General features: G+C 47.0%; 2 protein-coding genes across 3 annotated transcripts in view; one reads left to right on the top strand and one right to left on the bottom strand.

Moving 5' to 3' along the window:
* Positions 1-8133, bottom strand: part of GBF1 (golgi brefeldin A resistant guanine nucleotide exchange factor 1) — a 166636-nt gene extending 158503 nt beyond the window's left edge. The window contains exon 1 of the mRNA XM_077125839.1: positions 7849-8133. The gene's annotated coding sequence lies outside the window, so the exon portion shown is untranslated. The remainder of the gene's footprint in view (positions 1-7848) is intronic.
* A 9246-nt stretch (positions 8134-17379) lies between these two features.
* Positions 17380-22320, top strand: PITX3 (paired like homeodomain 3). Of its 2 annotated transcripts, XM_077124411.1 has the most exons (6): positions 17380-17448; positions 18598-18729; positions 19618-19744; positions 20445-20574; positions 20740-20942; positions 21407-22320. In XM_077124411.1, the coding sequence occupies exons 4-6, from the start codon at positions 20457-20459 to the stop codon at positions 21992-21994; spliced, it is 909 nt and encodes a 302-aa protein (XP_076980526.1). In that variant the 5' UTR covers positions 17380-17448; positions 18598-18729; positions 19618-19744; positions 20445-20456; the 3' UTR covers positions 21995-22320. The 2 variants fall into 2 exon arrangements, with proteins under 2 accessions (XP_076980526.1, XP_076980525.1); XM_077124410.1 differs by lacking the exon at positions 19618-19744.
* Positions 22321-22473: the final 153 nt, after the last annotated feature.

Genomic DNA, 22473 nt, shown 5'->3' with positions numbered 1-22473 from the left:
TTTTTTCTGTTTGTTATATTTTTCTGTTGTCTTTTTATTTCTTTTTCTGAACTGATGCTAATGTTCTGAGAAATGATCATGATGATGAATATGCAACTATTTGATGATATTGTGAATTGCTGAGTGTATGTGTTGGGAATGTTTGTGTTTCTTATAATTTTTTTTAATTAATAAAAAATTTTAAAAATAATAAAAAATAATAGGGTAAGCAAAGCTGATTTAACAAACATTTATTTCATTCAGTTAATGAGATACTATTTAGTATATGCTAAACAAAACGCAGGAGACAGTCATACAGAATTGTCTTTACCCATCCACAAGGAGTTTATAATCTAATTGGATAAGATAAAAAAAATACATATGCACACAAATACATTTCCAGTATATGAATAGCATAGTGTTATAGGCATGAAGCAAAGAAAACTACTTCTGGCAGAGGTACCTGGAAAGGCAGCTGAAGGACAGACAGGATTAAAATAGTCAAAAATATAAGGAAGGAATGGCAAGAGTGGAAGACTCAGAAGTGGGAAAATTTAATATGTATCTAGGGGATCATGATTATTCCTGGAGTAGATCAAATACACCTAGGGGAATAATGGGAAATAAAACTAGGAAAGCGAGTAGCACGTATACCTTGGACGGCCTTCAATACGTAGTTAAGGAAATTACTGTACCCATCATTGTAAAAAAATACCCGGGGGGCTTGGAAGGGACACTATAAAATAAAAATATTCAATTTCTCTTTCAAAGAACAAGGAGAAGGAGAAAAAAAAAATACCCATACCATAAGCAACACAGAAACAAGTTAAAAGGACAAAACAAAACAAAATTACACTATAAATTGCAAGCAAAAGTGCCAAGAGGAGATCTAGTAGGATCTACATACTATTTGAAAGGCTTCCTGTAGGAGATAAATTTTGAACTATGATTCCAACTGAGATAGTCAACCCAATATCTAATCAAAATTCATTAGGTAGCAAAGACCTAAGTAAAAAAAAAAGAAAAATCACACTGTCCTAAAGCTGTTTTTCTTAGTATTAAAAAAAGTATCTAGAGAATGAAGAAGAATTATTTCATGAACTGTGCAGAATTGTGTAATCTCCCTCCAGGCCTCCGAACAATATGTCTCTTCAACCAGGGAATCTCCCAAAGGAATCCACCCTTCAAACTTCAAATGGGAAACTCTGATGAACCAATTGCTTTCTTAGTAGTGGGATGGCCTAGAACCCCTTGTCATAAGGTTACAAAAGGCCTGCAAAGATCTCAGATGAGTATGACAGAAGAGAATTTAAGATTTGTATTGTATCAGAAATAACATGAATATACTACTATGTGATGATATTGTAACCCATTGGTTGCACACCATGCATGGAATGTTTGTATGTTAAGAATGTGCATGTTTGTATGTTGTTTTGGTTTGATAATAAAAAACAAATTAAAAAAAAAAACTAGAGGGCCCAGCCTCTCCAGAACATCAGATAGTTTCATCTCCCTACCCCATATTATTGACAGACCCTTCCAGCATGAAAAAGTTACAATGGCCATAGCCCAAACACCCCTAAAGAGAAGGACAGAAAGAGCAAAGGTCATGGTGGAGTTATACAGTAAAGATAGGATTTAACAAATGAATATGAATGCTGAGCCATCAAATTGATATTTCTTTTAGTCTCCAGTATCTTAGAGCAGCTAGAAGTAAAAACCTAAAATTGTGGAATTGTAACCCATGTCAAACTCTGAAATATGTTCTACAATTAATTGTTGTGCTATGTTTTGAAATTTATTGCTTTTTTGTACACATTATTTTTCACACGCAAAAAGTCAGTCGTGTTCATAAAAAAAGATTTATGCCTTCTTGCCTCCTATATTCTGGCACAGCTAGCAGGAAAAATCTGAGAGGATCATATAGCAGCCCATGACAAACTTTGGAATCTGTCCTGTAACTACTTGTTGAAGAGTGCTTTGAAAACTATTACCTTTTTATTTCTTTGCTCTGTATATATGCTATATTACACAATAAAAAGTTTTTAAAAAATTGACTACTTTAATAAAAATAAGGTAAAATTCAAAATGAAAGAAATAACATGAGAAGGAACAACCAAATAATAATCCTAGCCAGAAAAGACATTGACCCAGAGCCTTTGTGCAATGTATATCCTTTGAAAACACTGTCTGTGTAACTCTGAGTCTATAACATTCCCCTGGAGCTTTGTGATATTTGAGTTACCCTAACAGGATCCAAAAACAGGGAGACACTATATTAACTGGCAACTCTTCCTAAATCCAAACAAAAGCAGGAAAAACAGAAACAATAAATCGGATTCTTACTTCGTGAAATATCAAAAAATGTATTCCAAATGAATAAAAAATGTTGATAGGAAAAGTAAAATTTTAAAACTTTTAGAAGAGAGTATGAGAATATTTTTATAACCTCAGAATAGGGGAGAAATACCTAAACAAGAAACAAAAAAGTGCAAACCATAAAATAAAAAAACTGATAAATTCAACCATGTTAAAATTAGAAATGTTTGTTCAAAGTACACCATAAAATAGAAAAAGACAGCTCATAAACTCAGAGGAAATATTTATAACACATACAACTAATAAAGGAGTAATATTCAAAATATAAAATAATTGCACAACTCTATAGGAAATAGACACAGAATACCCCTTCCTCAAATTGGCAAGAGATAATAAGCATTTCACGAAAGAGGAAATACAAATGGCAAATAAATATATGAGAAGATGATTCGCTTCCATTAACAATCAGGAAATTACAAAATAAAATTATAATGAGATAACTATTTTACAACCCCCAAATAGCAAAATTCTGAAAATCTGGCAATACTACCAAAATGGTAAATATGTAAACCAAATGGCTGGTGAGTACCTAAATTGATACGACCAGTTGGTAACAATTTGGCATTATCCTGCAAAGTTGAAGAACATCATACCCTATAACCTAGCAATTCTACTTCTAAGACTCAGATAAAACTCACAAGAAATGTAGAATAGTGGAGGGAACAGAAATTAACAGAATAGGGTATACATGCAGCTTCAGTTTTGGTGATGTTCTGTTTATAAGCTGGATGGGGACATGGGTGCCCCATATATGCTATATGTATTCTTTGAATTATACATTCAAAGACCACCAAAAGTTTCCTCTTTTTCAAGTCATGTATTTGCTGCCTCTTTGCCTTTGTATTCCCTTTCAATGCTTTTTCCCACTCTTGCCCACTTGATGAACCCTTCCTCATTCCATCCAAAAGTCACTGAGGGACTCAGAAAAACACAGTGGTTATAAGAATAGGATTCAGAATCAAGTTCAGACCTGGGGCTCCAGTTCTGACTATTACTACCTATGTGATTTCAGCCAAATTCCTTAGCTTCTCTGAGCCTGAGCTTACAGTTCTCCACGGCAAACAAGAGATAACAGTACCTCCTCATGGGTTTGTTCTGAGGCTTAAATAAGAACTCTGTAAAGCACATAGCATGGTACTTGATACATTAAGACCTAATAAATGTGAGCTGCTGTTATGATAATACCTTCTCTGTGAAGTCTTTCCCTGCTAACCTTCTCACCTACCCCAGGGAGTATTAGTACCCTTTTCTGTCACCCCATAACACTTTGTACATAACTCTATATAAACAGATTTTATACTGATTTCTAAACATGTATTTAGTCTCTCTCTCTCTCTCCCATAAGCCTATGACCATCTCAAGGAAAGAGACCATGATTTATTCATCTTTTTATCCCCAATGGTGAACATATAGTAAGAAAAAAATCAATACTGAATGAACAAATGAATGAATGGTTGAACGAATGAATTAGCATCAGGACTGCCTCTTCAATAGTGGTGCAACTCACATCTAATGCTTGTGAGAACGATGACTTCATAGATGATGACTCTGAACCAAGCAAGCAAACATTTCTGTATCCCATATTTGTTTCTCTACCAGAAGCTAAAAGCCTTCCACACAAGCCTCCCTATAGGCATAAAGAGCCCACATTTGCCCATCAGCCAAATCATAATCTTTCCATTTTCACATCTGCTTTCCTGAAGTCTCCTCACATGCTATTTGTAAATTAGTGTTTCTTCTTTGAAACATATACTTCTTTATGCAATTGCCATTTCTTATAGAAGGGAATATGCCTTATTTTCTTTAGTTCTAAATATCTGCAATTAGCATATTATTGTTTGGTTTTTTCTTAATCACTTTCAAAGCTGTCCTTATCCAATGAGAAGTTAGGCTCTCCAAAGGAAAAGACTCAATTTTTTTTCTTTCATTTTCATAGTGCCTTGGTTTCTAGCACAGAACTGGGCTAACCAAGAAAACCCTGACAGGATTTCCGAGAGAGGGTAGATGGTACCAAAGAGCTGAATGCCCCTTAAGTGGTCATTCCAAGGTTTATATCCTCTCAATTTCTCAAACAATCCAGAGAAGCGCTTAAGACAGAGTTTACAAGGTTTCCAGAGCTAGCTAAGGAACACACCATAGTTCTGTGCTCTCTATAGAGAGGGACCAAGAATTATTGAACCAGTAAACAAATTACTAGGCTCAAGAAATTTACTCAAAGGGTGGAGGTAAGAGAAAGTCAAACCAGGAAAAAAGGTGGTACCCTAACCGGGCATGACTAGAAAATCTTCCCAAACCTGATGATCAGCTGACAGGTGTACCTCTGACTCTGCCATGCTACCTCTTCCCTCTCTGGAGATTCTGAGACTATCCGAAGAACCATATGCAGAGTGAGCCACTGAAAAAGGTCCAAAGGTGTCCAAAGGTCTCCAGAGCTGTCCCTTCTGTTAGCTTGGAGATGAAAAAGTAAAGCAAGGCTTCTTTCTCTCACTCATCTGTTAACCACTGGGCCACCCCAAGATATAAGGGAGACAGTAGAGAAGGGCAAAGAAAAAAGTCTACGTGAATTATACATATAGAACTGCAGTGATTATGTCTCAGAAGGCCTGCTCATCCATGTAATCAGTATCATTATCTAGTGGTCACTGGGCAGAACGCAGTCACAGATATATGGTTTGGCCTGAAAAAGATTTGACTATTTTTTTAAATTGTTGCCAACAGTTCAAAAATATAATTATCTAGATTTTCAGGTTCTCCTGAAAAATAAGAAAGTTGGTCATCCTGAGTCCACATTCCCAGACAGTAAGACAGCTAAAGAAGTAGCAGTTGCCTCCTTTAAATGAGGGCATGGGTTTTCCAGTTCACCATAGTCCATACACATCATAATACAGTCCCATCTGGCCCATTTCACTCATTTACATTACCTAACACTCAGAGGCACTTAAGCTTGTAAATCCTGGTTTATTTGATGGCAACAAACCATTACTTCCATGATCACTTCCACTACTACTGGGACTCCAAATCAGCACCCTGCTATATTATATTTTCATTTAATTAAACAACTGCACTTGAACACACTGAAATATAGGAAACAACAAACAATGGAAGCTACATAGCAGCTGATTACATTTATATAGCTCTTCCTGCCTGAGGGCAAAATCAATCTCCCTTTCTCCCTTCACCTTAATTCCACCATTACTCCAACAGCAGAATCATTCTAACCAGACACATTGAACCACAGGGATAGAGCATGTGATAGGTACGAAAGGTAGGATGATTCTTCTAATGGGTAATTTATAAATACAGTGAGTTTCCTCAAAAGCAGGAGCTGTGTCTTCCTCTTCTCTAGCTGCCCACATCAGTCAATCTAAGTACCTTATCAGTGAAGTTATTATCTAAAAGTGGCAGTCATCCTGTGTTCTGGAACACAGGAAGGTGAAATAGTAATGGAACTCTGAGAACAGAATTCTGAGAACAGTTTCAGTGAGCTGAAACCAGGATTGGTGCCCAGCTATTCATGAAGAGATGTGTCTACAACCAAGCTCCCAATGTGTCAATGAGCATTGCTGTCAAGATTAGAATGTACAAGTCTGCTTACAGTCACCATTAAAAAGCAGCTCAAAAACAAAGCTTGAAGGAAGGACAAATTTCATGATTTGGGGGTGGGGTGGGTGAGTAAAGAACTATTCCTATTTAGAAAATGACTTTTTTCTTTAAGTAAAAAAAAGGGAAAATCTTTGGTGCCTCTGTAGTTACCCCCAAACCCAATGGAAAAGATGCTGGACTAGACACATTATCCATCCAAAACCTAGATTATGGATACTTCTTGGGCTGGCTATGTCATTTTATTTGCCACTTTCAACTACTTTTTGGAAATTCTGCAACTTAGGTCAACAAGTAAAAAATGCAAATAGTTTCCTGTACCATTTCCACCCCACTTATTTAAATCAATAAATGTAAACAATAAATGTCATCCCTCTCTCCTCAAAACATATCTGCACACACACACACACACACACTCTCTCTCTCTCTCTGAAGGGCACAGGGCAGTAGGTAGCAAGGAACTCAGTTCAGCCATTCTAAGATCCTAGTTTTCCTTTCTGACATTAGGAGGTTTTGTTTCTCCTTATTACTATCTCACCATGCAAAGTGTAGTGTGCCTGATTGCCAGGATTAGAACTGGGCCACAAGTCCTGATCACATACTAAAACTAATCCCACTACAGATAGATAGCATTTATTGAATTCCATTACACACTGAGACGTGTTAGAATGCTCCTGCTTTTAGACCTATTGCATGCTCTAGCTAGGCCACTGTATATAGATGCTACTGCTTTGATGAAGTGCATAAACTTAGATTTAGCAGTGATCCCAAAACAAATGTTTGTATTTGTATCCTCCATAGGGTCGAGAGGAGTGCCTTGTGTATCTGAATTCAATAAAGACATAAAAGTTACTATGTTGTGAATGAAAAGGCACTATTTGCATATTCCTCACTTTTAAAAGCACTCTTTACCCTTGAGGGGGGCGTGTTACAACTTTACTACACAGGAATTTATCAAAGGTTATCACAGTGCCATACACTGCACTTTCTGGGGTTATTTTCCATCATAAACCCTGCTGCCCTGACCCTACGACTTTTAAATTGGCTAAACATCTCTCATGACTCTTTTTACCCACTAAAAATAATAGGCCAGACTTTGCCAGTATTCAAATCCCTCTCTGCTCTCCAGTCAAATGCTATAATAGAGGCGGTTCTTTGTGATTAAAACCCACCTCCTTAGGCCAAATGAAGAGAAGACCCATGGGGAGGGAAATCTCAAACCAAATACACCAGAAAAGGCTATCTGTAATACGAAGGGAAAAAATGGGCTCAGAATAAGCCCATGTTTTCATCCAGGCCCAGATGGACAGTTGAGCTGCCCTATAAGAGGAAAGACTCCTCACAGCCCGCCTCCCAAAGTTGCTGGCCTCAACCCTTTACAGCTTTGCTCATTACCTGACTCTCTGGTGCACTGGTTCATCATCCAATATTAATGAGGCAGCTCAGTTGTATTAATGAGGCGGTCACACATACTGGACGCGGGACCCTCATATCTAAGCCCTAAAAAACAATCCTTAAAAGTAGATACCCTGCTCCTTTACGGTCTGCTTTCAGCTTTTGAGGATTGGGCTCTTTAGGATATAGAAAGCTCCGGAAGAGAGGAGCTGAAGATTAGGTTAAGCTTGGGAACACAGGAAGAGAAGGAATCCGGCACCCGCAAGGGATCAGATCTCAGAGCTGAAATCGCCTTTCCTGTAGCAGGGTCCTGACCTTTGCCCCCTCCACGCCTCCAAGTTCCCTCCCATAACAATCCTTACCTCTTCTTACCTCTGCCTCTAGAGTGCTAAACCCACCCCGAGTCGCCCAACTTAAATCTTTCCCCTTTATTGCCTACAACGATATCTGGTAGGACTTCACAACAGTGAAATTCTAGGAAGAGTCTTCGCTGACCTGTCAGCGTATCCAAAATGGCGGGGCCTAGTCCCAGGACCGGCAGCTGCTGTTCATGTCCAGCCTGGGCCCCGGAGGCGACTCCGAGTGGCTCTCCCGGCTCTGATGGCAGAAGGGTGAAGGGACGGGGCCCGGTTCCTGGAAGTTGAGGCCGAAGTCAGGGTGGGACCGTAAAGCCAGGCGGGATGAGTCGGCCGGGACCGGCGGTGGAGCCGGATACCTTTCCTGTCAGTTCACTGACGTGGTAACTAGCCTCAGTCTAGCCCGCTGCCTGGTAACTGCGCGAGCCCCGACGCATACAGCCAATCATAGCTTTGTATCATGTAAAGTGGCATTCCAGCTATCCAATCTAAGAAAGGAAATTGGTTTCAGGAGGCGGGTAGTACCTAACGAGGCGAGATTACAAGGGAAAGAAAAGAGTAGGGGTACAACCAACGAATTCGAGGACTCTTTGAGTGACAGTTATAAAAGCCAAAGAAAACTAAGGAATGTGCTGGGCGGTTGGAGAGGTGGAGTTTAGGTCAAGTTCGGTTGCAGTGCGTGGCTTGGCCGTGGCTGCTGGGCATTATGGGGAGAAAGGCTATGATTTGCTGGAAAGGGGGCGGGGTCCCTTTTGAGAGCTAGAGCGGGCGTCCTTACTCCCTCGGCCTACACCCAAGCGAAGTCACTTAGGCCAAAATCATAAGCCTTGAACGATCATTCTTTCGAGGTAGCTCTGAGGTCTGTCCATCCTAAAACCAGTCGGGCAATCTATTTCTTTAGCCTGTTCCCTGTATGGTTTCTCATAGTTGTGTCTCTTCACTGCCCAACTCTGTTTCTGTGTCTTCTGCTGCACCATCCTATCATCCAGGAATAGGAAAAAAAAAAAAGATAGATAGATGGCAGAAACCGTGGATATCTAATTCAAGTCCCTTCATTTTACACAGCAGGAAACTGAGGCTGAGTGGAAAGATGGCCCCACGTTGGCATACCTAGTCGATGACTGAAGAGAGACAAACCCCACTCCAGCTCTCTTTTCCACTGCCCCTATCTCCTATGTCTTAGTACTATCAGGTTGTGATTCCAGCTCTGCCACCTCAGACCAAGCCTCAGACCTTTTTACCTAACAAGAAAAAAAAGACAATCACACAGGTTAGTCCAAGTCACCAGTGATAGGAAACTGAAGACTTTCCTGTTTGGTTTAAATGCTAAGAGGTCTGAGGGCTGGATGCCACCCCAATCTTCACTCTCCTGCCTCCAGGTGCCTGCCCACCTCCTGGCAAGAGATGACAGAGGATGCTAGGATATTTAGAGTTACCTAGAAGTGAGAATGTGCAGAAAAAAGGACAAGACAATAGTTTTTTCATACAGACTGTCTGCTGGAATGGAGCCCAAGCGCTTGGAAAGGCTGCTGGGAGGCAGTGAAGATAAATACCAATTCTCTTCCTACTTCATCCCATCTATGGAAGATTCCTCAAGTTCAGGAAATCTCCATAACTAACCCCATAGAAACGTGGTCTCAAGCCACTCAGGGACCATCCATGTGCCAAGATCCTCTAATTTGAAGAATCCATTAGACCTGAAGAACCCCTCAGTAGCCCCCTATGCCTATATGCTGGGGTCCTGGTCTCTGGCCCCAGCTAAGGATCTTGTCTCTTTCATCAAAAGTGAGTCTGAAAGAGACAAGATCCTTAGCTGGGATCCTTAGCTGTATAATCTTTTTTTTCTCTGTTATCATTTTATTTCTTTTTCTGTTGTCTTTTTATTTCTTTTTCTAAATTGATGCAAATGTTCTAAGAAATTATGAATATGCAACTATGTGATGATATTAAAAATTACTGATTGTATATGTAGAATGGAATGGTATCTTAATGTTTTGTTTGTTGTTAATTTTTTTTAATTAATAAAAAAAAGTGAGTCTGAGGAAGAGGATACTACCACCAGAGCACCTCTTTGCACACTGCCTCTGAGCCAATTTTCTCTTTATTTGAAAGCTGGGCGTTGGTCTCCTGGACCTGTCTCAGATTGCGAGGTTCTAGGTAGTCAACTGGAAAGTCATCCAAATAGGCAAGAACTCCTTACTCCTCCATCTCCATTTGCACATACTTCCAGAAATTCATCACCATTACCTAAATGCATGGCACGTGATTGTGGATTAGAGATGAGAAAGAGAAAGATGACAATTCTCTAACTAGCTCCTATCCACCAACCAACATCTTACCAGGCAGGACATCTCCTTCTTAGATTTCAGTATCATAAATTGAGTTTCTACATTATGCCTACTACATTATGAAAAAAAATGTGTTTCTACATTATGAAAAAGATGTGGCCTTTACCCTTCTAAATCTTAACCAAGTAGGAGACAATATATAAGCTTATCTCTTCAACATGGTAAGTGGGGCAATAGAGGGTATAAAACATAACAAGGAGGGTCATGGGATCAAGAGCTTAGAAATCTGGCTAAACTGCGAGTTCAGAAAAAGCGTCCCAGAGAAAACAAGGCTCAAGTGAAGCTTAGGAGGATAAGTAGGAGTTGGCAAGTTGAAGAATAGTGGGAAATATGTTACTACCCAAAAATAGGCCAGTGGTATGCACGGAACTGCTAGGAGACTGGAGATAAAGGCCAGATCAGGGCCTGAAGGCCTTGTTTACCTACTTAGAAAGTTAGCCTTTATCCCAAGTACAATCAGGAGCCATTGAAAGGTTATAAGCAGAGGTATGGCTGCTCAGATTTGTCTTAAGGGGGCTACCATGAGCGAGGATCAGGGTGCAGTCTGATTCCACATGTTCCTTGGAATACTTGTCCTGTACCATGCAATTCCCTAACCAGCACACACCAAGACCACATATTGCCCACAAGACCGAACCTGGTACCACCAGAGGAAGCCAGCCCTATTGAAGATGGGAGAGTAGAACATGGGTGAGTCACAGGAGCTGACTGACAGCCTTTGAGGACTCGTAGATGGGATCACACTTCTTTGAGAAGCATTCAGCCCAAGTCCTGAGATCCAGTGGGAGCCTCCTTTGGGGGAAGGGGAGATGATAGCTAATTTACATGTCCAAGGCCACTCGATGAAGCTGCGGTTGGTGGCAGGGTTGGAATATCGCTTTGTCTCATTTCAAGAAAAAAAAAAAAAGCGCAGAAAGTCCTGCTTTCTCTCCGAAGCCAGCTTCATTGGAGAACAGAAACAAGGAAAGAATGGAGAAGAGGAAGAGAGACGTTTGAAAAAAAATAAAGAGAAACAGGAAAAAAATTAATCTCTAAAATGGCAGAAGAGAGGAGGGAAGCAAATAGCAGGAGCGAAGCGACGGAGAAAGAAGAGGAAAGAAAGGCGAGACGTGGGAGGATTGGGGCAAAGACAAAAGGACAGAGAGACGGACAGCGACAAGTGGAGAAAATCTGCGAAACTTGAGCAGCGTTGAAGTCTGAGCGCTACGACCCGGCGGCCCCTCCCGGACGGTGCGCCCTCCCACCTGGCGCCCCGGCCGCCCGCCCCTGCAGCCCTCTCCCCCGGTCTGCTCCACTTCGTTTGGGTGGCTGCCCGGCCTCACCTCGTCGCCCGCCAGCCCTGGCTCCGAGGCACTACCCAGCCCGTTTTACTCTCCCAGGTTTGGCTCTGCCAAAGCGTCCCTACTGGAGCCAAGGGCCCGCCACGTGGGGAGAGGCGTGGCCCCGCTGCTGAGGAGCGCCTCCGATTGGCTAGGGGGAGGGTTTCTTGGCGATTCGCCGGCCAGACCCCGCCCCAAAAGGCGGGGCCTGAAGAGTCACAGCTGGAAGGGGCGAGGCCAGGAGGGCGCAGCTGGAAGGGGGCGGGGCCCGCCGCGCCTGGCTCCCGCGGCCTCTGGCTGGGGGCGCCCTGGGCTGCCATAAAGTGAATGGGCGCCCGCGAGGGGTGGCAGTCGGCGGCGAGGCGCACTCTACTTCCGCGACTCCAGGAGTGCCGGAGCGCAGCGGCGGCACCGGCGCAGGGGGGCGGCCTCCACCCCGGCCCGGTGCCCGGCCCCTGGCTCCTGCCTACTCTCCAGACCGCGGCCGCCGCCGCCTGTGCGGAGTCTGCCTGCTGCGGGACGCACTGTGAGTCCTCAACCATGCGGGGGACAGGGGCTCACGGGGCCAAGGGGTCATGGCAGGACCTGGTGATTCCTGAAGCGGGAGCAGGGGCGACTGGACTCCGGTGCTTGGGGAACGGGTCGAGGCTGAGAAGGCGGACTGTAAACCCGGGACGATGACTCGAATAGAGGGAAACTCAGAGTCGGGACCCGGGGAACTGGAAAGGGAGAGACTCGGAGACTCGGAGCCATAAAGCCAGGACAGGGCTCCGCGAGGCAAGGAAAGGGGTTCGGGAAATCATTACCAGAAAGTGGCCTGGAATCCGAGGGCGCTGGGCAGGCGGCCCGGGAGCAGAAGGGGTTGCCGAGGTCCTGGCCAGCGGGGGGAGCTGGCTGCGGCAGTCCAGCATAGGGGCTGTTGGAGGCGCCCAACCCCCTTCGGCCCGGACTCAGACTCCAGGGGCTGGGAGTAAGGGTGCTCCTGGTCGCACGCGCTTCCTTTCCCAGCTGCTCCGCAGATCGAATGGAAGCCGTGTTATGAGAACCCGGCCGCAACCCGGTCAGATGGCCTCTGTGCGGGGGTCAGGGCTATGGCTGGGCGGCCGGAGTGGCCAGGCGGTGGGTCTAGCGGCTCCGGCTTGGGGTGTTAGGATCCGGAAGGGTCTCGGCCTGAGGCCGCCTCGGAATCGGACCGAATGTCCGCGACGCACCGGGCTCGGAGCGGACAGAATGTCCGGGGCGACTAGGTGGATCTCGCCGGAGCAGGCGTTGTATCCGGCAGCCGCGGACAGAATGTCCCTGGCTGGGTGGCATGTCCGTCTACCCGGCAGCGCCTGCCCAGCTGCTGAGTGTGCAGTGGGGTGGGCTGCGATGGATCACCTCGAATCCCAGCCCACACTTTGCAAACTTATTTCTACTCCTCCGGGTTGTGGGAACCAGGAGCAATGTGTGAGAGTAGAGACTGTGGCCTGGCCTTGGGGTGGGCTGGCGCTGGGAGATATTCCCTCTCCAATACAGAATAGACTCTAGCATCCACCCCGACTTTCAGAATCCAAATCTGAGGTGAGAAGACCAATGATGGGACTGCTAGTGGGTATCAAGACCAAGGAAGGAAGGAAGGAGCCACAAAGGGCAGGGAGGAGCCCAACACAACCCCCTGACAACCTCGCTCCCTTGCAAACTGGGGATTGAGTCAATCCCCAATTCCAGTACAGCTGACCAGGCACCGACCAGGCACCCCCCAGGCACCCTTGCTGGAGCCCAGATCAACAGGACCTCATGCCTGAAGAGGGAGCTGAAGCCTCCCGTTCCTCAGCAAAGCAAACCCTGTGGTCCTGTTTCCTTTTTTGCTTCTTCCACCTCACCTGCCCCCACAATACTTTCGTGACTGAGAAAAAATGAGGAGAAAAATGGAATCCAGGCTTTGGGGTCCAACATGGAGCCAAAATGGGCGAGTCTGGTTGGGAAGGATGTCTCGGCCCTAGCCAAATGTCCTCTGTGCTTTCCCTGTGGCTGAGGGAGAGCCTTGACTCCCTTGAACCCATACAATGACCACCCACCCTGATCCTTACTCTTTAACCAAAGCCCAGCTAACCTGAAGAGGAAAGAGTGGAGAAAACTCTCCACAATCTATGTGAGCAAGCAAAACAATCTAGCCGGCAACTGAGTGTTCACTGGGGCAAGTGCAAGGCGATGTGTTTAGCAATGAGTAATCTAAACAAGTGGTTCTCACCTTTTCTCATCCTCCCCTATGAGTGACAGATAATACATATTCCCCACACCTCCACCTCTATTCCTCAACTTTTAAGTTTGCTTATTACCATCTAGAACAATGCTTCTCCACTTTTTTTTTTTTGCCACTTGCCTACTTTTGAACAAGTCACACACCAATTACCCCACCAGATCTGATCCTTTTCAGAGCCTTATATTTCTACCACCCTTGAAAATCACAGAAATCATGGGTGAAATGAAAGGGTCTGAGAAAGGAAAGGCTTGCTCAGGACTGTTCCCTGAAGACCTTAGCCAAAGTTCTGCTTTTGCCAAAAAGACCAAAAAGCCATGGCATCATAATGAAGATTGGAAACCAATGAGAGAAACCTTAGACACCCTTGCATGAAAAACATTTGGCTGTGTGCATGTCTGGTCACTGGTCACTAGGAAGAATTTCATGGGCTGAGAGAAGGGCCAGAAAATGGTACAAAGAATGGGGAGCCAGAGATTGCTGGAGAGAGCAAATTTCAGAGTTCAGGCCTCTGGAAGATGAGACAGGATGTAAATCCACAAAATAATGAAAGATCTAGATAAGTAAAAGACTTGTTTGCTCCCCAAGACCTGAAACCGGAGATGAGGGGGCCTCTTAGAACTGGAGTGATGCAAGCTCAGGATGAATAGGAAAACGTTCTTTGGCAAACTGTGGGCAGCAAACTTCCAGAGCTCATTTCCAGAGAGGTGGTGGAGACAGGAAGTAGAAATGGAATCCTTTAGGGCTCTGGAGGATCAGTGTATGTCAGAATCACAAATGGCTGCCAGGGTGGAGGTGGGGAGGAGTAGAAAGAACCCTGACCTAGGTCTTTAGGAAAAACAGGTTCAAATCTCCACTGACTAAATGTATAAAATGTATAACCTGCTTCCTTAGAGGTGAAATAGGGATGGCCATTCCTGCCACAGGAGTGTCTGAGACAGTTAAATGAATCTTGTATAGAAAGCCCTTTAAAAATGGAGAAGCACTGCTATTTTTATATCCAAAGTGCAGGTCCCCTGTAAGTACAGAATCTTTGTTTGGAAAGGTAGGGTCTCAAGCTTCAGAGCAGCTTGATAACATTCTTGATCCAGCCACAGGAAGGTTCTTAAAAAACAATAGACTGCACACCTTATCCCAGGGTTCAGATGCTAACCCTCTCCTGCTTCTCTCCAGGGAGAATTCCAGGGAGCCCCCCAAATGCTCAGCCTTCTACCAGGCCAAACATCTTCATATTGTTCCTGCCTGCCGCCCTGCTGAAGGACATGAATATGGGCCCAAAACCCAGGTCTAGGAAGGAGGGCAGAGGCAGCAAGATGAAGCTGAGTTTGAGGATGGAAATGAGAGAAGGACAGGACCTCCTGAATCTTTGCCTCTCTCTTCATTCTAAATGATGTTTCCCTATGTGGAAGGAAGGAAGGAGACAGCAGCTAACCTGACAGATCCAGTAGATCCCCTGGACACTCTAGTCCCATGGTTACTGTCAGGGACTCATGAGAAGAGTGATGGGGAGGGAAAGGAAAAGAAGATGAGGCGGGGAGAGATATCACTGGAAAAATCTGGAGAAAGGGCTTTCAAAGCTCTGCCCACCTTTCATTGTCCATTGTCCTATACTCAGGTCTTCTTTACACCTTTCAGTTAATAGTTTTCCCTGTTCTATCCCTCCCCTGTCTAATCCATTCTGCTCACTACTGACAAAAACCCCAAAGATGCCATTTTTCCGTTTCTCCCCTGCCTCAAAACCTCCAGTGACTCCCACTGCTTGGGGCAATGCTTCTCAGTTGGGGAATGAAGTGGGAGGAGGGCAATGCAGGCGCAGAAGGGCCCTGATGCTGCCGGCTAAACACAGCCCACCTTCTTGGGTGTAAGTGTCACTTGAAGACTGGAAGTTGGAGGGGGGGGGGATGTATTTTTATATTAAAATAAGCATGACTAAAGTAAGGAATAGAATGTAAAATTTGCTTGAATTTTTAGCATACAGCTGGACATCTCAGAAATTTCATACTGGTGGCAGCTGTTTCAGGTTGTGCCCCCAGTCTCCTGGGTTCGCTTTTCTTTCTTATTCTTCCTAGGGAATTTTTGATGGAAAAGCTTAGACTGTATAAAATCTGAACCACCATCCCTTGCCTCTCATTGGAGGCCCTCTCAGCCTGCCCCATTTTTCTTTGCTGATTTCCCATCGCCCGCACTGAGACTCTGGCCAAGCTAGGCTCTCCACTGCCTTCTGAACTTGCCAGCTCATTCCCAATAGTGCTCTAATATTTAGAAGGCCCTGCTCCTTCTCTTCCTCCCCAATTCCCAGCTTAGCCATGTGCCTCCACTCTCTGAACTCCAAAAACCTTACAAGGGCTTCCATCTCTCTGATTTCCCACAGTCTGAGAGTCAGGTCCATGCAGCCCATCATTTCATCCCCAGACTGTAGGCTCCTAGAAGTTAGGGTCTGTGCCTTACCATTCTTATGGATCCCTCTTAACACTAACACATGCTGAAAGAAAGGAAGGAGGAGAGGAAAGGGTATGGGACCTTATTCACTCCTTAATAACTTACATGCATCAAATCATTGCTACCGCCACCTGAGTTTTGGGGTTTCATCTTGGGGCCATGCATCCCATCCACAGTCATCTTCATTTGCTCCCACCTACACACTGCAGTTCAGCCAACAAGACTGTTTGGATGCTCAGCATCCCTAATGAACATGAGGCCCTGTGTACTTAAGGACCTCACTTCAGTTTCAGGTTTATAGGATGGTTCTATTCTCCAACTTGCTTACTGTGCTGAGCCTCAGCATCACAATTCAGCCCCCCTTATCTTTCTCTCCATTTAGCCCTAGAAGAGAAAGGTTTTCTCCCATTTAAGTTCCAGCTTATGTCCCCTGCTGTAAGCATTGTTATTGCAACCACTCAGGAGCCCTATGGCTGTGGCGCTGGTTTACCTCTCTGGCTCAGATTGAAGTCAACTTTTTGCCATAAGCTGGGATCCTCTTGAAAACCATAGCTTCCCCATTGTGGCCCCTCAAGCCTATAATAGGCTCTTCTGTCCACCTTATATGTCCTGGATATTTTGTTCTCATTGAAGTCCAGCCTGGACTTCAGAATCAGAGCACACCTGCAGGTTTTCTATTCTCCCTAGGGCTGACACCAGTGGGGCCTGGGCCACGCATCCCCAGTAGGGTGTGTCAGAAAGGCTGAGTATGGGGCAGGCAGCCCCCTCCCAGGACTGGCCTCACCACTACTGTTACCTCTTGAGTCTGTTTGGCCTTGTCTGATATTTCCTACCAGCATCTACCAATCCTCGGGCTTCCAGGCCAGCTTACAGCTTGTCCCTCTATGCTGAGTGAGGTGAAGTCCCTAGCTTCAGTTCCAATTCCCCAACTTCTAGCAGTTCCAACTTCTAGCAGTGTGGGGGTTGCTTAACCCTCTACCAGTCTGTCTCCAGCTCAGACAATACCTTGGTGCCCCCGAGCCTCTACCTGACCAGCCCACCAGAGTCTGCTAGGGGACTATGCCCCACCCTATCTCTCTATCGCCTGCTTGGCTTTAGTGTTCTTTCCTGCTTTCTTTATAGTTTCAGTGTCAGGGCTCTTCTCAGCGTTGTCCCCTCTCTCCTCTGCTACTAACCCATTCAGGAACCTGAAGGCTTCATTCTTTCCTTTATCAGTTCCTAGTCCCAAAGTGGTTCCCAGCCTGGGTTACTCTGCCCATTTTGCTGTTCATAACACACATTCACATTCCTCTCTAAAATGCCTCCTCACCTTTGATCACCAGAGAAATTCACTGTCAGATATAGGATCTGGGAGGAAGATGGAGAGGAGAACCACTCCAGCAAGGCCAGAGGTGAGGATGAGACCTTACTCACCACTCTAAATTCAGCATCTCACTCAATGCCCAGCTCATAGAAGGTGCTAAAAAAAAATTGTTCGGTGAATGAAAAGAACTCCTTGGTAGAGTTTTACCCCTATCCATTTTTACATATTGTTTTATTTAATCCTTAAAACAGTACTGAATGAAGGGAGAGAGAGGGAGAGGAGTTATGCTCTCACTTTTAGAGATGAAGAAAAATGCCTAGAGAGGTAAAGTAACTTGCCAAGGTCACACAGCTAGTAAGTTGAGCAGCCAGGACATAAACCCAGACCTTTTTAATTCAAACTGAATTTGGGGGGGGCTATACCAGGTTACTTTTCTAAGAGGAGCCTGGGCAGTTTCTGTCCTGCCTCTCCACCCCATCCTCTGGCTCCAGCATTTTCAAGACTTCTCTTCCACCCCCACCCCCTTAGCCAAGCAGATTTTCCCCAGTAGCCCAAGTGTAGACCACTCCCTGGGCCCCCTTATCCTCTTCCTCCTCCCCACACAGAGTCTTCAGCTCCTGGGACGGAGAGCTGAGGTTCAGTGGGGCCAAGAAGGGGAGGGGGGAGGGGAATGGCCAGCTCCAAAACAACCCAGGCAGCTGTCCTTGTCACAGACAGAGGAGACTGTGTGACGGTGTGTGTCTGTCTGCCTGAACGTAGGAGCGCATGTGTGGGAGAGTGTGTGTTTGTGTGCCTCTAGCTCCAAGCCCAAGTGCTATTTTGTCTGAGTTGAGACCCATGTGTGTCTCCATGTGTGTCTGTCTGTCTTTGGGAACTCTGCTTTCTCAGCCTCGTCTTTTACTCTGGCCCTTATCCCTCCTCCCCCTGCCTCCCCCTGCTGAAATAAAGAGTGAAACCACGACCCAGGTATGGAATGCTGGGGGAAGGGGAGTTTGGAAAATTGGAAGTCTGGAGCCAAAGCAGACTAGCAGGATGAGTGGTGATTGTGGGACTTAACATTCCCCCAAAGCAAACTTCTTTTTTCATGTCCCTCTTTTCCCAGCTTCTATGGCCTATGGAAAAGTTAGGAGTATGATTTGCATTTTGAGGGCATCTTGGGCATGAAATAGGGGGAGACTTCAGACCACACCATTTTTTCTAACTCTTAGTTCTGAGTCTTTCTCCCTTATCTTCCCAGCTGATTTGGGAAGAGCTGCCAGACAAGGCTGCCACAGATCCTTCCCAAGGGCATCTCCCTTCCATTGGAGCATCGTTGGGCCAAAGTTTCCCAGCTTAAGCCTCTGGCTCCTGATCTCAGATCTGAAGGGAGGTAAGCTAATAACACCCCTCTCCCTGGACTAACTTCTCTCCTTCTTTCCCCCTTTCCCTCCAGCCCTGCCCCTCCAGTCCCAGGAAAATGTCAATAAGCCCTAGTCCCCTCTGCCTGTGGAAACACCAAGGAGTGTTACTCAACTTCCTGTTTCGACCAATGTCCCACTCCCCAAAGTAGCCTGAGAGGTGGGGCAGGGGGGCAGCTTTGATCTCTGAGCTGGCTGAAGGGGGCATTACCATGTGTAAATATAGGCTGCTGCCCATCTGCGCCTCCCTGAGAAAGGCTCCTAATAAATTCGGAGCAGTCAAGTGACACACATCTCAATCTAGACTAATACACCACATTAATGCCACCCCACACAGCCTGTATTAAGCCCCTGTTAATAGAAAGGGAATGGGGGAGGGAAGATGGACTCCTCCCACCCAGAAAGAATGTCCCTCTGGCCCTAGCTTCCTTTCGTTCTCCTCCTGACCAAGAGCCATCCAGAGTCCTGAGTAGTATTTCCCTTCCTCCCACAAGAGGAGTCCTGGGAAAGCCAGCAGGGCTCCTGGGCAATGTCAGGCCAGGCTTGGGATAGGAAGGATGGGGAGGACAATGATTTTAAGGAGCCCATACCTACTGTCTGGGGTGCACCTGTTAGAGGCCATGCATGAGAGTGGCGCAATAGCTGGCGGGATTTGATATGTATCTGGGCAGGCTTAGGAGCAGACAGGACCCTAGAGCCCAGTGGTTTTCAAACTTAAAAAAAAAAAAAATTGTGGTAGCATATATACAACACAAAATTTACCATTTTAACTTCCATGTATTCAATTCAGTGATATAAATTTTATTCAAATATTGTGCTACCAATACCACCATCTATCTTCAAATGTGTTTTGATCCTAGATTTTTTTCAGGTGGAATCTCTCCAGAGAGCATAAACAAAGCAGACAAAAGCAGAGCTGCCTTGGTTGAAGCAGGCCCAAGTGAGGCCAGGCTAGAGTCCTAGTCCTTTCTCTGAGGGGCGCTTTAGGTAGGACCCCAAAGAACACAATTTGAAAAAGCCAATCAAATCATTAGTTGAGGAATCTCACAGTCCACTACCTACAAGCTCTGCAGCCTTAAGTATATTAAAGTCTCAGTTTTCTCATCTGAAAAAGGATGATAACACTTAATCCTGACACATTCTTGTGAGGGTGAAGGGTAATGAGGGGAGGACACATCATAAGTACTTATAAATGATAGCAGTAATTACTTTTATGGTAGAAATATCAGGTCTTGTTCAAAATCAAATCAGTCTGAAGGACAGTGGATAAAGAGGCTTGGGCTGTGACTTGGGTATGACTCACTGAGGGCATGTATGAGTATATGGGGGATATGTTTTCATTTAGAGGCAACTGAAGTTTTTGAGGTATGTGGTGTGCAAGTGTGCATTTTCATTAATTCATTAAATATTTATTGAACACCAACTGTGTACCAGGCACTGTTGTGGTACCCAGCAGAGAATAAAGCAAAGTTTAGGGTATATATCTACATAAAACCTCTGAGTATAACCTTTTTTTTCCCTGTAGGCTGCTATTTTCCCATTCTATCTTAGGGTGCCCCACACAGGGGTAGCTTTAGGTCAGTGGCTGAGAAAGGGGGCAAGGAACTTATGGTAAATACTATTGAGAACCGGATAGCCCTAAGATTTTACCCCCATTAACGTGGCCTATATCCTCCCTTGCCTCCAGAGCCCTCCCTCCATGGAGTTCAGCCTGCTCAGCGAGGCGGAGGCCCGGAGCCCTGCCCTGTCACTGTCAGACGCGGGTACTCCCCATCCCCCGCTCCCAGAGCACGGCTGCAAGGGCCCAGAGCACAGCGGTGAGCGTGCCCCCTTCTGGGAGTGGAGGAGATAACAGCTCAGTCCCTAAGGGGAGTGGGACCCGGAGGTGGGGGGCTTGCGGGTGGAGGGGATTGAGGAAGTCCCTGAGTGGAGAAAGCCAGGCAGGCCTGGGCGCCTTGTGACCTGTCCCAACCCCGGCCCAGACTCAGAGAAGGCTTCGGTTTCGCTGCCCGGTGGCTCCCCAGAGGACGGCTCACTGAAGAAGAAGCAGCGGAGGCAGCGCACCCACTTCACCAGCCAGCAGCTGCAGGAGCTGGAGGCGACCTTCCAGAGGAACCGCTACCCCGACATGAGCACGCGCGAGGAAATCGCCGTGTGGACCAACCTCACCGAAGCCCGCGTGCGGGTATGGCCGGCCCTGACGCGGAACCCTCACCCCCGGCCTCCCTCTCGCCGCCCCTTAGTGAGCAGCTTCGGGATCCACTGTCCCTGGTTCTGCCTCACCTGTACCCATCCGCAGATCCAACATTCGACGCCCCCCACCCCACAAGATCTTCCTTCCACAACCCTGTCTCTGGACCGCGTGTTGCTTTGCCCCTGACACCGGCCTCTTGCCTACTGCCCACCCCCACCCCCGACCCTTTCGCCCCTGACTCGTCCTCCCTCCCTCTGCCTCAGTTCTCCTGATCCCTCCCACCCCTTCTAGCTGTTCCATGACCCCCGTCCTCGCCTCCAGTCATTTCATTTTCTTTATCCTCCGTACGGCCCCGGCCTCGGTTTGAGCCCGGGTCCGGATGACCCATCCACCAGCTGCTCAGACCGACCCCCGCTCCGCCCCGGCCCCTGACAGCTTTCCTCCGGCGCCCGCAGGTGTGGTTCAAGAACCGGCGCGCCAAGTGGCGAAAGCGGGAACGTAGCCAGCAGGCGGAGCTGTGCAAGGGCGGCTTCGCGGCGCCGCTAGGAGGGCTGGTGCCGCCCTACGAGGAGGTGTACCCCGGCTACTCGTACGGGAACTGGCCACCCAAGGCACTCGCCCCGCCGCTCGCCGCCAAGACCTTCCCGTTCGCCTTCAACTCGGTCAACGTGGGGCCTCTGGCTTCGCAGCCTGTCTTCTCGCCGCCCAGCTCCATCGCCGCCTCCATGGTACCCTCGGCCGCGGCTGCCCCGGGTACCGTGCCAGGGCCCGGGGCCCTGCAGGGCCTGGGCGGGGGCCCTCCCGGGCTGGCTCCGGCCGCTGTGTCCTCCGGGGCCGTGTCCTGCCCTTACGCCTCGGCAGCCGCTGCTGCAGCTGCAGCCGCCTCCTCCCCCTACGTATACCGGGACCCGTGTAACTCGAGCTTGGCCAGCCTGCGGCTCAAGGCCAAACAGCACGCCTCTTTCAGCTACCCCGCCGTGCCCGGGCCGTCCCCGGCCGCCAACCTCAGCCCGTGCCAGTACGCTGTGGAACGGCCAGTATGAGCGGCCGGGCCCATTGGTCACCTCCGAGGGCGGGGCAATAACTCACAGCCTCTCAAGACTGGGGTCATCTTGACTTGCTTGCTCCCACCCCAGGGTATGAGAGGGGTTGATTGGGCAGCTGGGGGCGGCCGGTTGTGTTAAGGGCCTTCTCCCCTCCTGGCCCTGAGGGGTGGACTGGGCCCTGCACACAGATCGCGGCCCTGGGACTAAGGCCAGGAACAGGGACCAGTTCCCCGGGGGGCCAACTCACTCTTGGCTCATCCCGCCTTCTCCAGACTCCCCCTCCCCCGTTTTCGAAGATAAATAAATGTGCGCGGACTGTCAAAGGCCTGATGATTCAGAGTTGCGGTTGAACCCAAACTCAAGCCTCAAGCTCCCCCATGGTTTACAGGAGGAGGGCTGGGCTGTATAGGAGCGGGATGAGGGTCCAGGCTTCTTGGGCTTTAATGCCTCTCGCCCTAACCCCGCTCCCAGGATGG

The sequence above is a fragment of the Tamandua tetradactyla genome, chromosome 13, assembly GCF_023851605.1.
Source record: "Tamandua tetradactyla isolate mTamTet1 chromosome 13, mTamTet1.pri, whole genome shotgun sequence".
Classification (NCBI taxonomy): domain Eukaryota; kingdom Metazoa; phylum Chordata; class Mammalia; order Pilosa; family Myrmecophagidae; genus Tamandua; species Tamandua tetradactyla.
The sequence above is the reverse complement of the archived record's forward strand: the minus strand, read 5'-3'. Positions and strand labels throughout refer to the sequence as shown.

Excerpts from the sequence above, each read along its gene's own strand:
- PITX3 (XM_077124410.1), top strand. The coding sequence starts at position 20,457 with ATGGAGTTCAGCCTGCTCAGCGAGGCGGAGGCCCGGAGCCCTGCCCTG. Across the intron at positions 20,575-20,739 it reads CAAGGGCCCAGAGCACAGCG|ACTCAGAGAAGGCTTCGGTT; the intron begins GTGAGCGTGCCC and ends ACCCCGGCCCAG. Across the intron at positions 20,943-21,406 it reads TCACCGAAGCCCGCGTGCGG|GTGTGGTTCAAGAACCGGCG; the intron begins GTATGGCCGGCC and ends CGGCGCCCGCAG.